The following is a 17,047-nucleotide window of genomic DNA, read 5'->3' as shown; positions in this document are numbered from 1 at the left end:
TGCTCTCTGACATTAAAGCTACTGAAGATATTTTATGATTTGGTTTCATGTCCTAAGGTTGTACTGGGGAAGTGTAAAATAAGGTAACAGAGAATTAAATACATGATTTCTTCTCTCCCCCCCTCTCCCTCAACCTCTAGTTACATTCTTTATGTCAGTGTTTCTCAACCTTGGCAACTTGAAGATGTCAAGTTGGGTAAATTTCCTGGGTAGTGTAAGAACAAGTTTGATTGTGGGATTGTAATGCAGAGGTGAGATTGTGTTAGAAATAAATCCATTTACAGCCAATAGTAGCTTCCCCCCATTCCCCTTAATTCTGCGAGTCTGTGGTTGCAATTTTCTCAAATCAGAAGGCATTTAAAAAATAAATAAACTACTTGAAAGAAGTTATATGCAGACCAAATGATGGCTCCATGAGTAAGAAGAAGAATTGATCTGTGGGACTTTACAGAACTACATATAGTTTTATGTTAGTTTGTTGGATTTTTTTCCCCCTCAGCTGTCTTCTAGAAGCTCTTCCAACTCTTTTCTCAAACAACAACTTGTGAGTAGACTGGACTGAGAGTAAGTTACCCCCCAGGACCAAGGTGGCCCCAAACCTGAGTCTTTCCAGTCCTTGTCCTTAACTATTACGCTACTCTGGCTTGACAAGACATTATTTACAATACAGAATAGCAGAGTTGGAAGGGACCTTGGAGGTCTTCTAGTCCAACCCCCTGCCTAGGCAGGAAACCCTATACTGATTCAGACAAATGGCTATCCAACATCTTCTTAAAGACTTCCAGTGTTGGGGCATTCACAACTTCTGGAGGCAAGTTGTTCCACTGATTAATTATTCTAACTGTCAGGAAGTTTCTCCTTAGTTCTAGGCTTCTCTCCTTGATTAGTTTCCACCCATTGCTTGTTGTCCTACCCTCTTTGGAGAATAGCTTGACTCCCTCTTCTTTGTGGCAACCCCTGAGATATTGGAACTCTGCTCTCATGTCTCCCCCAGTCCTTCTTTTCATTAAACTAGACATACCCAGTTCCTGCAACCGTTCTTCATATGCTTCTTAATTAGTTGTCTTTTACAACCAATGGACAACACGTGAACGAATTTTAAACACAGAATATTTTGAGAGACCTCAGATACGTGTTTGTAAAGGATAAACTTTATTTACAAATGGAAATGTTTCAAACAAAAGGGGGGGGGGGAAGGAATAACGTGACTACCTCAGGACCCTAAAAAGTCTCGCCCGATGTCACCGTTGTAAGTTGTTGGAAACCTTTACATAAAATGGCTCATTGTTTGTTCACTAGGCTTACTCCTGACATGGAAAGTCCGTTGCAGGAGACTAAAACGGAAAGCTGATTTCACCTTCAATAAAAATGGATGGAAGACGTCCAACAGCTTTTCAATGCTACCTACTTAATGTTCGGAAATACTTTAAAAGCATTTTGTCTATTTTAATTACCGAGGATGGAGTTGACTCTAATGTCTCTCTCAGCATCTTCACATCCCTCTGACCTCCGGCGTCTGGGAGCAGTAAGAACATAAGCTGTGCATATTTCTGCATAGATATTTGGTCCTGTAAATCACGTTCTTCGTTCAATACATCTGGGAACGCTGATAAAGATTCCTGAAAAATCACAGAAGACGGTGGCTTTATTAGATTTTTCCTTTAAAAAAAAAGAAGTCAAATGACGTGTTCTCTTTCCCATCATTCCTGTCAAGGCAGCTTGCAAAGGTATTAAACTAACACTCTTGGTGTTGTACCCACAGGAATTAATTAAGCACATCAAAAATGAACGGAAAATCCCCATGAAAACAACAAGCAATTTTGCCTTGTTCATCGGCTCATCCTAAGAATCCGTTTTGAAGATCTCATTCAATTATTAGGGTGTTGCTTTGTTCAGGGAGAGGAAAGGAGCGGCATTTACATAGCAGTATTTATTTCGCAGTCCGTCTTAAATCTGCATGGAATTATTTAACATTTATTCTTCATCCGATAACCTTTTTTATTTGCCCCTGAGACAATATTGGGCAGCAAAACGGATCTGGGTGGATCACACAATGGGACACGAACCAACAATGTAAGGGAGCAACGGAAAAGGAAGGGTAGTGATTGGATCATCAACAGAAGTATAAAGTCAACATCAAGAGAAATTGCATAGGCAGTGTTATCCTAAAACAGGGGTCGGCAACCTTAAACACTCAAAGAGACACAAAGGTCCTAACTGGATGCCCCCCGTTCAATTCTGGAGTCGACCAGAAATCCGGTTCCCCTACCATAGAGTCTCCTCCTAGCGCGGCGTCCTTTTTCCTCTACCTGTCCTAACCGAAAGCCCTATCAATTGTGGAGCTGATCGGAAAACCCGCCCCTTGCCATAGAGTCTCCTCCTGTCGCGCCCTGCTCCCCCCCCGCCCCCCTAACCGGAAGCTCCTCTCAAAATTGTGTTGCCAACTGTCGGCAGGGAGCCGCAGCAGAGGGATGAAAGAACCACATGCAGCTCCAGAGCCACCGGATGCTGACCCCCTGTCCTAGAATAGAGCATCCATTTGGGGCTCTGGAGGCTGAACAGAAGACAGTAACTAAAGATGGTAGGAGGCTGGAAGGAAAAACTTGTGAATTCCCATTTTCTATCTAATTTTACATTTATATGCATGGACAGATACAATTCTTATCCCAGCCCATTCTCCTTTCATACATCAAAAGAGCCCTTGGTGGAGAAATGCGGGACCCATGCGACGTATTCATAATTTCTGGCCAAGCAAATTGCATTATTCAAGCGTTTCTAAACAGACCTCGAGAATAATTCACAGCTTCTTCGTTCTCACCGTGCGTTTCTGCAGCAGGCCAAAATTACTGGACACAGCCTAAACAGATGTTCTTATTTTTTTTTTCCCTTTCTTTATCGGGATAATAATTTATTAGAATCTTGTGATCTCGCAGCTTTTGCATAAAAGGACCCTCCCGTAATTAAAAAAAATGGAAAACTTGGAAACGTCTGAAAAATGCAGAGAAGATGCGCACGTATGACATCAGACTTCTCTGCGCGAGAACCCTCTTCCTTTGAAATGGGATCCTAAATATAACTGGCCTGGTAAATCTTTAATTAGCACAACACTTGTCACAGATATCCGTTCCGTCCTCTTACCATATTCTCCCAACGTGGTTTCAGCTTTTCCACTTTTCTTGCAGCTGGTCCATAATTCCTTCTTTGGATTTCTTTATTCGGTTATTTCTGAAAAGACACCAATTTCCATCAGATCCACAAGGCAATCTTTTATCGGGGTGGGGGGGCGGGGGGAGGCGTATTGAATTGCGGGTTGGGGCCTGCAGTGGTCCAGGATTTGGGATGAGGGGTCGGAGGTGTGACGGTCAAGCGCGGGAAATCAAGAAACGCGGGAATTTCAAATAAATACAGGTTTGTTGCAAGTTTACGCTCTCAACGGGAATCCGAACTACTAACCATCAAGGCAAATTGGCGGCAGGTAAGAATTCAAGGTTGGCTGGACTGCGCTCTTGTGAGCACGCAGGGACTCGAGACTGATGACGCGTTTGACCCTTCCCTCCCTCGGCCTCAGCCTGCTCATCTCCCACAGCAACCTTGTTGTAAGTTAGAGGGTTTCTTTTCAGTTCTTTCAGTTCACTTCCTATTCCGAAAAAGGAAGTAGAGGAAAATATCCATGCTAACCATCGCTCTGGATAGCGAAATAAATCAGGACCGATGGTGATCCAAAGTGTTGAAGACTACAAAAAAAAGTGGATTTAGAGCAGGGGCATCCAACTTTGGCCGCTTTTAAGATCTGCGGACTTCCAACTCCCAGAATTCCAGCATATTCTCACATTACGCTTGTACTTGAAACTGACATAGCTAGCTGGGGAATTCTGGGAGTTGAAGTCCCAGAGCTAAGAGCCGAGGTGGCGCAGTGGTTAGGGTGCAGTACTGCAGGCCACTTTAGCTGACTGATCTGCAGTTCAGTGGTTCAAATCTCACCGGCTCAAGGTCGACTCAGCCTTCCATCCTTCCGAGGTGGGTGAAATGAGGACCTGTGGGGGCAAGTTGCTGACTCAATTTGCTAAAAAAATTTGTAAACCACTTAGGGCTGATGAAAGCCCTATGAAGCGGTATATAAGTCTAATAAATAAATAAACTCCGCAAGTCTTAAGCTCCTGATTTTGAGGCTGCAGGCAGCTTCCCTACACCTGTCCTCCCCCTCCGCCCACCTACTTGCACCAGCTATTGAGCAGAGAAGTACTCACTGTTGCAAGCATGGCTGCTGTTTCCCTCAATCAGATGTTCTCCGCGCTCCAGGGCACTGGCCCGTGGGATCTGGCCTTTTCTGGCAAGAAGGGGTAAAGGGAGTGAGACGGCAAAGAGACGGAAGGTGGATAATCCAAGGACGCCGGTGGGTTTTGGCTTCCCCTATCGCACTTCCCGATGGGATGCGGCTTAAAGCTACGAAATGGCCTGAAACGGAGCATAAGATGCATAAGACGTGCCAGCCTTTCTCACCTAAACGCTTCTCTCAGGGCGATGCGGTTTTGCCTTGTTTGAAAGAGTGTCTGCCAGCTTCCCATGACTCAAGGTTTACAGCTTCTCTTGAGGTTTTGTTTTATTTTATTTTATTTCAGCCGAGGAAATAAAGCAGCCCGACGGATTTGCGAGTCAGCTGCCCGCTGGCGCAGTGGTTAAATGCAGCACTGCAGCTCAGGGTTGACTCAGCCTTCCATCCTTCCGACCCAGATTGTTGTTGGGGGCAATATGCTGACTCTGTAAACCGCTTAGAGAGGGCTGAAAGCCCTATGAAGCGGTATATAAGTCTAACTGCTATTGCTGCTATTGCTATTGCTATTGCTATCTCAAGATTAGTCAGAGTTTTTAATCTGGGAACGAGACGGCCTGAGCTCTCTTTTTAGGAAGAGAAGAAGGGAAATGACACTTTCTGGAGAGCGTTAAAAGAGCCACGGCACGTGCGTTAAATATAGGTGTGGCATGACAAAACTGCGCTCGACTAAGCCGCGCCTGATTAAACCGCGTCGCTGACATCATCAACAGGGCGACAACAGCGAGCGCGGAGAAAGAAGGGCGCTTTAAATAGCTCTTTGAAAGCAAGCCGATTCAACTTAAGGTAAGGGTTAGGTTTAGGGTTAGGTTAAGGGTTAGGGTTAGGTTTAGGTTTAGGGGTTAATTTTAGGTTTAGCATTTACAGTGTGCTTCTGTCTCCGCGCTGTTGTCGCCCTGTTGATGACGTCAGCTACGCGGTTTCGTCGAGCGCGGTTTAGTCGAACGCCGTTTTGTGGTGGAACCAAATATAGGATGACAGAACGGGAAGGTTTATTCTGCCGATTCCAACAGCCCAAATCTCTCTCTTTGGGTCAATATGTCATTTCAGCTGCTTTACCTGCACAGGAAAAAAAACGCTCCAGCTACCAGGACGCTCAGAACGACGACGGACGCCAACACGGCTACAAACAGTTCTCCCCTTGAGTGGCTCTTGATGCTGGGGAGCAGGATTGCTTCGCAACGCGCCCCTGTGTAGTTGTCAACACACCTGGGAACAAAGATGGAGTTCGTTTGTGAGCTGAAACGAAGCCACATTTCCCCCCCCCTTCCCAGGGTTGGTCCGTGCTCCCTCTCCCTCTTCGCTTCCTCGGTTGTCTCCACGTTACAATGAGCGTTAGAGCGAAGAAGTTGTGGAAAGTATACTTTGTGCAGTGCAGGTTGCTCAAATTCCCTGTTTGTTCTTCATTTGACTCTGTTCTGCAAGAGCCTCTTGCCCCCAACAATCCTCATTTTACCCACCTCGGAAGGATGGAAGGCTGAGTCAACCCTGAGCCTGGTGAGATTCGAACTGCCAAATTGCAGGCAGCCGGCAGTCAGCAGAAATAGTCTACAGTACTGCACTCTGACCACTTTGCCACCGAGGCTCTATATAAATCTCCATCATGTAAGGAAATATTGACGTGCGAATCTAACCAAAGATTGTGACGACTTAGAAGGACTGGAAAATCTGAATAATAAAGAAAACCTAACCAGAATGAAGTTCGTTGCAAGGATGCTTGCAAAAATTGAGGCTTCTATTGGAGGAAGGGGAAACATTTATTGCGGGATTTTCCTTGAATTGTGACGTGAACTGGGGAGAGGTGGCAACCGTGGTGGTGTAGTACGCGTGGCAGATGTGGCACGCAGAGCCCTCTGTGGGCATGCCCGCTGGCCAGCTGCTCTTCGCAGGCACTGCAGTGCCGAAAAACAGCCAAAAACATTTTTCGGGCCAGTTCTGGGCCTTTTTCAGGCTGTTTTTGGGAGCCATTTTCAGGCTGTTTTCAGCCCGAAAAATGGTAAAAAAATAGGCATGTGCTCACTGGCCAGCTGGCCTTGGGGTTTCCGGTGCTTTCGTGCGTGCACATGCCGAAAAGGTTCGCCATCCCTGGGTTAGGATCTTTGTAAGATTCCCTAGGGATCATTGTAATTACAATGTGCACAGGAAGGCAATCTTATCCGCCAGCAATGAAGTCATGTGCACGAAATTCCCAGAACCGAATGTTAAATTGCCACCTTACAATTCCATCTGCTTCATGGCTCCACTTTCCATTTGTTACAGGGAAGATTTTAGCAACGTGAGAACATCCCGTTTTCACTCTGGCCCAACAGATAAGTAGCCCTGTCGTCCTGTGAGAATTGCCTACTCTACGGGACTGTGGTATGTAGGTATATTTACCACTACAATGAATGTAAACCGTATTTACATTTTGCAGGTTAATTAGTCTTTTTAGGAAAGAGAACCAAGGTTTAAATATTTCGTAGGCAACGAGTAAAATTGGAGGCACGCTTTTGACCTCTGACGTTGGTTTAGGAAACAAATAGGGATCGGCTGTAAACAGGAGAAGAAAGATGGAACAAAGTTCTCCACTTAGAGATAACTTTTTTACAGTATATCTAACAAAAAAATTAGCCCCCGGGGCTATTTGGGAGTAAAAGGTTATTTGGAATAACGAAGTAAAGCTCTCAACTTACAACAAGGTTACGACAGCACCGTTTTTCACACTTACACCATCCCCATGGTCACAGGATCAGGATTCAGATGCTTAGCAACCGACTCGTATTTATGACGGTTGCAGTGTCCCGGGGATGATCCCCTTTTGCGACCTTCTGACAAGCAAAGTCAATGGGGAATCCGGATTCACTTAACAACTACGTTACTAACTTAGGAACTGCGGTGAGTCACTTAACAACTTTGGCAAGAAAAGTCGTGAAACGGGAGAAAAACTCACAGAATAAATGTTTCACTCAGCGGCATTAATTTTGGGGCTCAATAACCCGAGGACTACCTGTACACAAATACATAACATACACCGAGGGCCGAGATACTCGTATTTTCCTATCTCTTGTGGGATTTGCTGCTGCATTGATTTTTAAAAGCCTCTCTTTTCACTCAGGAAGTATTTCCTCTTTCACTCAAATGCCCACTTTGACCATAAAGTGCAATAACTATTTAGTGCTGAAAGGTAAACGGGAATTATCGATTTCCATCCCACGTGTTAGGCAACAGCATGGTGTCATTCTGGGGACACACATCTGCTTGGTTACGTAAGATTCCCTTGCATCACAGGTCTCCCAAAGGATCGGATTTAGATTTTCCCTGTCCCGACGGTATCCCTATTCCGGGCGCGATATGTCAGTCTACAATGAGGCCAATATGGCTTGGTGTGTCCTACCATTCTCTCTCTGTGTCTCTAGGGACTTCCGGGAGACTCCATGCCTGGGAAAACAGCTGATGCAGAGGCTCTGAAAGACTTCCCTTAAACCAGCACTTTTGCAGCTGGGTATCACATTTGTCAAGCAAATAAAACATAACACCGGGTCAAATCAGCAAGGGCAGCTCTAAAAGTATTTGGGGGGGGAGGATTTCTGTCATTTGAAAGTCCTAGGTAAAGGTAAAGGTTCCCCTCGCACATCTGTGCCAGTCGTTCCCGACTCTAGGGGGCGGTGCTCATCTCCGTTTCAAAGCCGAAGAGCCAGCGCTGTCCGAAGACGTCTCCGTGGTCATGTGGCCGGCATGACTCAACGCCGAAGGAGCACGGAACGCTGTTACCTCCCCACTAAAGGTGGTTCCTATTTTTCTACTTGCATTTTTGACGTGCTTTCGAACTGCTAGGTTGGCAGAAGCTGGGACAAGTCACGGGAGCTCACTCCGTTACGCGGCGCTAGGGATTCGAACTGCTGAACTGCCGACCTTTCTGATCGACAAGCTCAGCGTCTTAGCCACTGAGCCATCGCGTCCTTTCCCAGTGAACTTAGGATGTCATGAATGTATTGGCACAATACAGGTGGTCCTCGACTTACGACCACAATCGAGCCCAAAATTTGGTGTTGCTAAGCAAGAAATTTGCTTAAATTGAGTTTTACCCCAATGTTATGACTTCTCTTGCCCCGTTTGTTAAGCGAATCGCTGCAGTTGTTAAATTAGTAGCGCCGTTGTTAAGTGAACCTGGCTTCCCTATTGACTTTGCTTGTTAGGAGGTCACTCCGCTACGAGGCGCTCGGGATTCGAACCGCCAAACTACCGACCTTTCTCATCAACAAGCTCAGTGTCTTAGCCCCCGAGCCACTGCGTCCCTTGTCTTTGGAAGCCCTACTGTTCAACTAATGCACCAGCCAAGGGGCAATCGGCGTGATTTTTTGAAAAAAAACAACAAGCATAACTGTCAACGTTTTGCCTACCTGCAAAAAGGATTGGAAGCCGAAGGTATGGTGTAACAGATCCCACCATTCAGACAGAAAGACCCATAAATGCTGCCACAGAGTTCTTCATGATCTAAAACAGGAGGGGGGGGGGGGAAACAACTTCTGAAAAAAGTTTTGTTATTTTTGAACACTGAAGCCGTCTCCATGAAAAGCGGAGCATCACATGGAGTTGAAAGGTGGTGCTAACTTGCACATTAGGTGTGAGAGTCCTGGCTATTTCTACCCACCCTGAAAATGGGGACATAATAAATATCCTTATTTGGAAGCATAGGAAGCTGCTGCAGGAAACATTGACGGACCTGCAAATTGAGGAGGGGGGGGGAGGGACACTCTGTGGCAATTTCCCCTTGCCCAAATTCTGAAAAGCGAAGCTCATTCAGAGACTGATATTGTTGTGGCTGGCCAGCAGATTCGGACAGCAAGGGGGTTGGCGATGAAGATGGGCCAGTCCTGGAGTCTGGGGAAGGCTCTGATGAGGGCTCTGTGTTGGAGGCAGAGAGGGGGCCAAGGCCATAAGCCAGCTATCAGCCCCCTTCAGGGTCACATCAGTGAGGCAGAAGAGCAGCTGGAGCCTGTTCCCAGTGTGCGCAAAGAGGATCGAAAGGGGAGTGGAGTTTGCAGGAGACAATTACTTCGCTTAATTGGTTCGTGACTCTCCGAGACTCCTTGTCAAGTTCTGCAGATCTCGGCCTGGCAGCTCTCCAAGCCAGATAAGGTCTGTGACTGTAAATCCTCCCTTGAAAGACTTTGCTGGATGTGAAGGAGCAGAATTCACAGTAAAATTAATAAAAGGGGTTTTTAAGGGGACAAGGAGTTTGCTTCATGCTTTTAGGAAGCCTCGGTCAGAACAGATATTTCCACTACTCTCTATGCCACTTTCTCTCTCTCTGATGAGTTAAAAATGGGGATGGCAGTGGTGTTCATGGCAGCTACCAACTCAGATCTTCCTTCCTGGCTGTTACTCCATAAGTCAGGAGGGAGCTGTGCCAGTAGATTGGGGAACAGCCCACTCTTCCCGACATCAATAAGTTTGGTTTATAGACTCATAACCTGACCAGCTGGTTCATCCAGTACTGCTCTATGCTAACCGACTAAACTCAACCAACCAGAACTTCTATTTTTACGCTGAAGGCTTTGCTTGGTGAAGATGTTCGCGTCGGCTTTTTAGAGAGGAAAGGATAGATTTTTTGCCAGGAGTTCATGTTTTGGACACGACCGATGTGAGGTTAAGACTGAAATCTGTGCGTCCAGGTCAAAATAACAAAGTTAATGATTTACAAACAGGTGGGGTTTTTTTTATAGATAATGTCCAAAATTCACATCTCCCAAGCTACGGTCTCTTAGCAAATACCCAACCATATGAGGAATAAAACAGAGCAATGCTGTCTCATTCCTACCTTCCCGAATTATCTGTTGAACAAGCAGTGGAATAATTGCAATAGATCATCTCACTTCAGGCAACCCGTCCAGAAGAATCGAAGGAAGTGAAATTAATAAAAAAAACCTCCCTGTTCCTTTTTCATCTCACAAAACAAAGAAAATGTCACCGTTTTGAAATCTAGTATTGATGGCAACTGATCTTAAAAAAAACATCTATTTCAGCCAATGGTTTCTAAACAATTCCAAATATTCTTGGGCAAATTAAATTATTATTATTTTTTTTAATACCCTGCCCAAGAGGAAGTTTGCAATAAGCCCGTAACTCTTTATGACTTGAGGGTCTAAATTTGACTTTTTTTTTTCTTTTGAGAAGTTCCACTCGTGTGTTTTAAAATTGGGGGGAAATGAATGTGCTGGTTTACAATTTGTAAGTTAAAAGGTTTAGGTCCTAGGAGTCAGGAAAACCTGCCAGCTGGATTTTTGTTATTGATCTACGTGTAGGTGGGGAGACAGGGCAGATAAGGAGGTGAGAAGCACAAAACCAGACTAGCAAGGCAACCTGAGAACTCTGCAGGCCAAATTATTAAAGCAGACAGAATTAAAACACAGAGGATTTTACACGTCTCCATCAAGAGGCTTGAAAAATAAATCCATAGTGAAACTATGAGTGGAAATTTGCTTCATATAAGGATTTTAAGAACCATTAATCGGTGGAACAACTTGGCTCCAGAAGTTGTGAATGCTCCAACACTGGAAGTTTTTAAGAAGAGATTGCACAACCATTTGTCTGAAGTGATATAGGATTTCCTGCCTGAGCAAGGGGGTTGGACTAGAAGACCTCCAAGGTCCCTTCCAACTGTGGTATTCTGTAATTATCAAAACTAGACTGCCATTCACAATTTGATTCCAGATTTTGAAGGATACCTCAAATTATAATTGGTTGGTTTGGCTATAACGTTATATTGCACCGATTTTAAAAGGCAAAAATGAATTATACCCCATATGTCAGAGGTTCCCAAACTTGGCAACTTTAAGACTTGTGGACTTCAACTCCTAGAATTCTCCAGCCAGAGCTTAAAGTCTTAAAGTTGCCAAGTTTGGGAACCACTGCCATATGTAATGAGAAAACCAATATAAACAACACACGCCTGTATCCACCAAATCATAATTTGAATATATTTGAGTTTATCCAGTCTATAAAGTACTTTGAATTCTCTAAAGATTCTTATTAGCATCACATTCTGACCAGGCTTCAAAACAATTAAAATATGTGAACATCCAGCTATGCAAAGTGTACGTTATTCCAAATAGATATAACTTAATGTTAGAATAAACAAAAAGGTTCATGGCATTACCTGTTCGCATATTATTCTGACCACAATTTGTAATTCTTGGACACAGGCTAAGTCTTCAAAAATTGCCCTGCAGAGAGAAGGGGAAAAAAAACACCCTTGTTTTAATCCGAATGTCTGCTTTCTGATTAACTGCTACTTGGGTTAAACATCAAGACGGAATACATTACCTTACTCGCTATAGATAATGAATGATTTTAATGCTCTACACAAACTCAATTAATTTTAAATATAATGGCAAAACTTCCCTGGACTTGGCAAAACTTTGTTGGCTTACTGGTACTAATTTGAAAAAAAAAAATCTGGTTTTTTTTTTAAGGTTACCTTGTTCCAACAGAATTGCTAAGATTCCTGGAAATCTTACAAGAAATAAATGAACATGTTCAAACACCACAGAGATTCTTGAGATGAATTAAATTCACCGAGTTGATTCAGGACTAACCCTACATTTTAGCTGCTTTACAATAACCCTTTTTTCTGGGAGCTGAATTTTTTTGGGGGTACAGCATATCCTGAGGGTGACACGTCAGTGCGTGGTGTCCAGGGTCGTCATTTCAGGTAATTTGAGATCCTACTTTTAACTGGGTAAAGTTGATTGTATTAAATGACCCACTTAATTTATCTTAATATCCATTTCTGAATTTGTGTGGAGGAAGCTACATTACTATTACTATCCTCCTTGCCTTCCGTAAAGCTACTAAGTCCTGGCTGCTCCGGCAGGCCTGGGGCTGTTGAAGTATCCAGCCCCACTTTAATTGTGTATGTTGTTGTATTTTAAATTGTTGTTTTGTCTTATTTATCCCCCCCCTCCCCTTTTTATTGTAAGCCGCCCGGAGTCCTTCGGGAGTGGGCGGCGTACAAACCCAATAAACGATAACTATAACTATTTCCCATTTGGTATTAGCATTTTATAGCAATAGCAATAGCAGTTAGACTTATATACCGCTTCATAGGGCTTTCAGCCCTCTCTAAGCGGTTTACAGAGTCAGCAAATCGCCCCCACAGTCTGGGTCCTCATTTCACCCACCTCGGAAGGACGGAAGGCTGAGTCAACCTTGAGCCGGTGAGATTAGAACCGCTGAACTGCAGATAACAGTCAGCTGAAGTGGCCTGCAATACTGCACCCTAACCACTGCGCCACCTCGGCTCTTTTTCTTACGCTAAACAGAAAAAAAATAGCCATAGGATTTAAGAGAGCAAAATATTACTATGTTTTAAATTTGAAAAGAAGGAGGACCTAAATGTTTGAGGCTGCAACATCCTTAAGACTAGGGCTCTCTAGTTCTCCTACTTTATGGTTAGCAGAAAAGTAATTGAAAAAGGGGGTGGAAATGAGCATTATTTCTGCCCCATTTCCGTTACTGTTCTACCTTGTCTAAAAATCTGCCCAGCTAGTTGCAGATACTTCTCGACTTATGACCATAATTGAGGCCAACATTTCAGTTTGCTAAGTGAGTCGGTTGTTAAGTGAGTTTTGCCCCATTTTACAATCTTGTTTTGCCACAGTTGTTAAGTGAATCACTGCAATTGTTAAGTGAGTGCCAGTGTCGTTAAGTGAATCTGGTTTCCCCAACCCCCCTTAACTTTGCTTGTCAGAAGGTCCCCAGTAGGGGACCACGTGCACTCCGTCATAAATACGAATCAGTTGCCAAGTGTTTGAATTTTGATGAGTTTGTGACTGCAGAGGTTGTAATTGTGGAAAAAAAAGTCACTTTTTTCAGTACCGTTATAACTTCAAACAGTCAGTAAGCGAATGGTTGTAAGTCAAGGACTACATGGGGTGGGTGAGTGTCATCTTATGACATAATCATTGACATTGCAGGGGGATTTTAAAAAAGAAAGAAATGAAATAGTTTACGGAAGGGATCCCAGTCTTTAAAATAATACATCTGCATGAATCCCTTCCTCCTCTCTCCTCCCCTCCAGATATAAAACAAATGATTTCCCCAAAGTTGAGGTTGAGTAATAAAGATTCCCTTTTCATAATTAAATGCATATACGGTGGTTTTTTTTTTAATTAATCATCATTTTATTGCCAGAGTTCTCAAACTTTATAATGTTACGAAACTGGCACAGTCAGAGCAAAGAACAAAATTTTGGAACCAGTTTGGACAAGACTCCTGCTTCTCCCAATTTTTATACCTTTCTTTTAACGTTTTACGTGTTTTATTTTTTTCCAGATGTTTAAGTAGCACCACTATATGCACTCTTTTTTTAAAAACCAAAAAATCAAATACAAGCGTGGAAGGCTTACTCGTAATTTGACTGCGCCCCCCCAAACCTCTTTCTAATTTAGGGAGACGGCTGGCAAAAAAACGAGCAGCGTATAAGGTTAATAAGCAGAGGAATCACTTTTGTGCACCCTTCCGGGAGAACTCTTTCAAGATCTTGTGCAACACACAACCGCAGGTAGGGTACACCAGCTCCTGGCTATTTTTAGTCCGCTTCCTGCAGGACTTCCCGCTAAAATCAATCTCGGTTCAGTCGTGTCCCTTAGGAAAGTCATCGCGTGGCTTCCCCTACCCCAGAAAGACCTTTAAAAGTTGCTTTATCAAACACTGGACATAGTTTTCTCACGCCAGTTGTCACGAGAGAATGTGGACATTAGGAAATGTCACATTTTTCTGACATCCACTTAAGGAATTTATAATGTACGGGAATATTTCACAAGTACATAACACAAAATCCCCAGGAAATACCCAGCAGGAGAGCGTTACTCAATTTTGGCAAGTTTAAGGTGTGTGGACTTCAGTTTCCAGAAATCCCTAAGCCAACATTCCTTAGTCCCCGGGGAATTCCCAATCTGCATGCTGATTTGGGAAATTCTGGGAGTTGAGCATTTCAAGTTGCCAAGGTTGAGAAACACTGAAGGATGAGAAAGGCAAGTGTGAAGGAACTTCACTCTCCAAAGTCAAGCTCATAAAGGAACTTACTTCTAGGTAAGCATGCCTAAGGTTTGATCTCATTTTATTTTAATGGCATTGCAGGCTTTTTAATGTTTTTATACACCCTGGGAGCCCCTGAGAATCACAAGACTGCAATGAGAATGATATTTAAGAGTATAAATGAGCACATAAATCATTGTAATCTCATTTATTTAGTTCTAAATTTGAATCAGGCTGGAGAACTATCTCTCTTTTACTCAAGCTGGAAGGATGAGAACGTATCAGCATGCGAACTCTATTGTCATTTCCAATGATTACTTCTCCCAAGTTATACAGGGCAAAAAAATAATAATTTGAAACCGGATTATTTACAAGAAAATTCTTAAGATTCAAAATATTTAAAAGCCTAGTTACAAAACCATTATGCCCATTTAAAAAGCAATTCTACACAAATATAGTCCCAAATACAATGAAGTGATTTCAAGAGAACTCATTTCCAGATTTATAATATTTTAGCCTGTGGGAGTTCTTGGCAAAGTAACCAGTTTTATACTCCGCTAAACAACATATTCACTTACATGCTGTTTTCCCTCAAATACATATTTGTCTGTGGGGGTTTTTTTTTGGGGAAGAAAAATGTTTTCCTTATTTCTACAGTAACGTTTTGAAAAATGGAACAAGGTAAATGGAATAACACCCCATGACCTTTCCCTTTGTATAAACTTTGCTGCAAGATATTTACACCGGAACTGCCTCTTGCTACTTAATTCATCATCGGGTTATGTTTTCCTTTGGTGGCCCCTGAGTTGCCGATGTTTAATTTCTGCACTTGAAGTAGTTTTTACCTGTGCATCAAAGAACCTAAGCGCATGGGATCGTTGTGAAAATAAAACGCTTACCCGCGAAGGATAACCCAAGTACGGATTTATCAATAATCAATAACGGTCGGGATTGGATTCGATGACCTACAAGGTCCTTTCTAACGGAGTTGGAAACCTAAACATCCAAACCGCAATAAGGCGAGGAGTATCTATACTTACTCTGTCACTATAACCAAATACCGGCGCTCCTCGCAAGGTGAATTGATGTCTCTGTTGTTTCTCGGCGTCTGCTGATTCTGCAATACAGAGATGGAAATACAACTCCTTGTGTTATGTAAGCCTGGCCCCTGTTTTGCCTCGTGGCTTTTTCCCATGCCTCATCGACCTTCCAGATAGGTAAGAGAGCGCAGTTTTCAAAACAAGCGGTTAGAGCGAAACGAAAAGAGGCTTACCTGGGAGGGGTGAGTATCCCAAGACCTCCGCCCCAGATCAAAACACCACAAAGCAGGTTATATAGCTCTCTGCTCGTCCCCCCGAGACTCGGCATTTATGCATCCGATGCCTCGAAAGCTGGGGATTTATAGGACGGCATGGTGGAGCGTGGGTGAGGTTTGACAGGCACACCGAAGTATACACAAGAGGCCAGGTGTGGGCAGGAGTACCGCCCTATTTGTTCTCCCGGGACTCATTTTTACCACCTGTCACTCTCTGAGAAGACTTTGACCGTAAAGTGAACTGTCACTGACATTGGACGGGAACTCCAGGGCAGCACCCAAATAGCAACGCAACACAACACAAAACACCGAAGACAACAACAGGGGCCGTTCTCTAGTTACCAGGTCCGACAGGCATTTCATTCCCTCCGACTCCATGCGGACTCCAGAGAAACTCCTGCCTGCAATTCTACAATGGCCCTTATGCACAACTCCTTCCTATAAAGCGGCTCGAGCGTTAGGTCAGTGCCCTTAGGACAGTCTCAGGGTTATTTATGTGCCAAGGACATTTTTACCACCTTTTTTATTTATTTTTTACATCTGACACAGACAGATTGTGAAACAGATGGGGTTTATTTTTATTTTTTATTTTTTTGTGCACTGCATGCATTTTGAAGGGGAGCGAGACGGAAGAATTTTCCCGTTTCACGCAAGCGTAAAAGGTGAGGGGTTTGGGGCTGTCGAACTCCTCACCACCACCACCACCACCCCAACGAGGTATGGAATCAAGTACGAACTCCTAAAGCATTCGTACCGCTATTGTTTCACGCACCTATCTAGAAATAATGAGATCGTCGCTTTTAAAAAAAGGTTGAGCCTAGCTGAATTTAGACTTCCTGAAAATTCTTGGATACGGAAGGAGAGAGTCGGGAAACGCCAAGCCACAGATTGTTTTAACATTCTCGGTTACCATTTTCAAATTCTGAATCCTATAATCGCATATAGATAGATTAGCGAAGTTGGAAGGGATCTTATAGATCATCTAGTCCAACTCACACCCGGGCAAGCAGGAGACCATATACACCATTTCTGACAGATGTGTCTCTTCTTGAAAGCCTCCAGTGATGAAGCTCCCACAACTTCTGAAGGCAACTTCTGTTCCATGGGTGGATTGTTCTCACTTGGAACCTGTCCCAAGATTTAGTGTACATAAACCTGTTGTTGTTAGTTGTGAAGTCGTGTCTGACCCATCGCGACCCCACGGACAATGTTCCTCCAGGCCTTCCTGTCCTCTACCATCCTCTGGAGACCATTGAAGCTCAGGCCAACTGCTTCGGTGACTCCATTCAGCCACCTCCTTCTCCGTCTTCTTGTTCTTCTTCCTCTTCCACTTCCTCTTCTTTCTTCTTCTTCTTCCTCCTCCTCCTCCCTTTCTCTTTTCT

The 17,047-nt window shown here is 43.8% G+C and overlaps 1 protein-coding gene across 7 annotated transcripts in view; it reads right to left on the bottom strand.

Annotated features, from left to right (window-relative positions):
- Positions 1-1,129: 1,129 nt before the first annotated feature.
- NRG4 (neuregulin 4) overlaps positions 1,130-17,047 on the bottom strand; it is a 45,400-nt gene continuing 29,482 nt past the window's right edge. For 2 of the 7 annotated variants that reach the window (XM_032232486.1, XM_032232487.1), the window contains exons 3-8: positions 15,391-15,467; positions 11,469-11,535; positions 8,710-8,803; positions 5,390-5,539; positions 4,248-4,455; positions 3,210-3,225 (exon numbers count right to left, since the gene is read on the bottom strand). In XM_032232486.1, the coding sequence (XP_032088377.1) occupies positions 4,278-4,455; positions 5,390-5,539; positions 8,710-8,803; positions 11,469-11,478 (432 nt within the window). In that variant the 5' untranslated portion in view covers positions 11,479-11,535; positions 15,391-15,467 and the 3' untranslated portion in view covers positions 3,210-3,225; positions 4,248-4,277. Of the gene's footprint in view, positions 1,620-3,138; positions 3,226-3,981; positions 4,035-4,247; positions 4,456-5,389; positions 5,540-8,709; positions 8,804-11,468; positions 11,536-15,390; positions 15,468-17,047 lie in introns of those variants that run through there. The other 5 variants (XM_032232490.1, XM_032232491.1, XM_032232492.1 and 2 more) reach the window with 5 other exon arrangements.

Source organism: Thamnophis elegans, chromosome 16 (assembly GCF_009769535.1).
Source record: "Thamnophis elegans isolate rThaEle1 chromosome 16, rThaEle1.pri, whole genome shotgun sequence".
Taxonomy (NCBI): domain Eukaryota; kingdom Metazoa; phylum Chordata; class Lepidosauria; order Squamata; family Colubridae; genus Thamnophis; species Thamnophis elegans.
The sequence above is the reverse complement of the archived record's forward strand: the minus strand, read 5'-3'. Positions and strand labels throughout refer to the sequence as shown.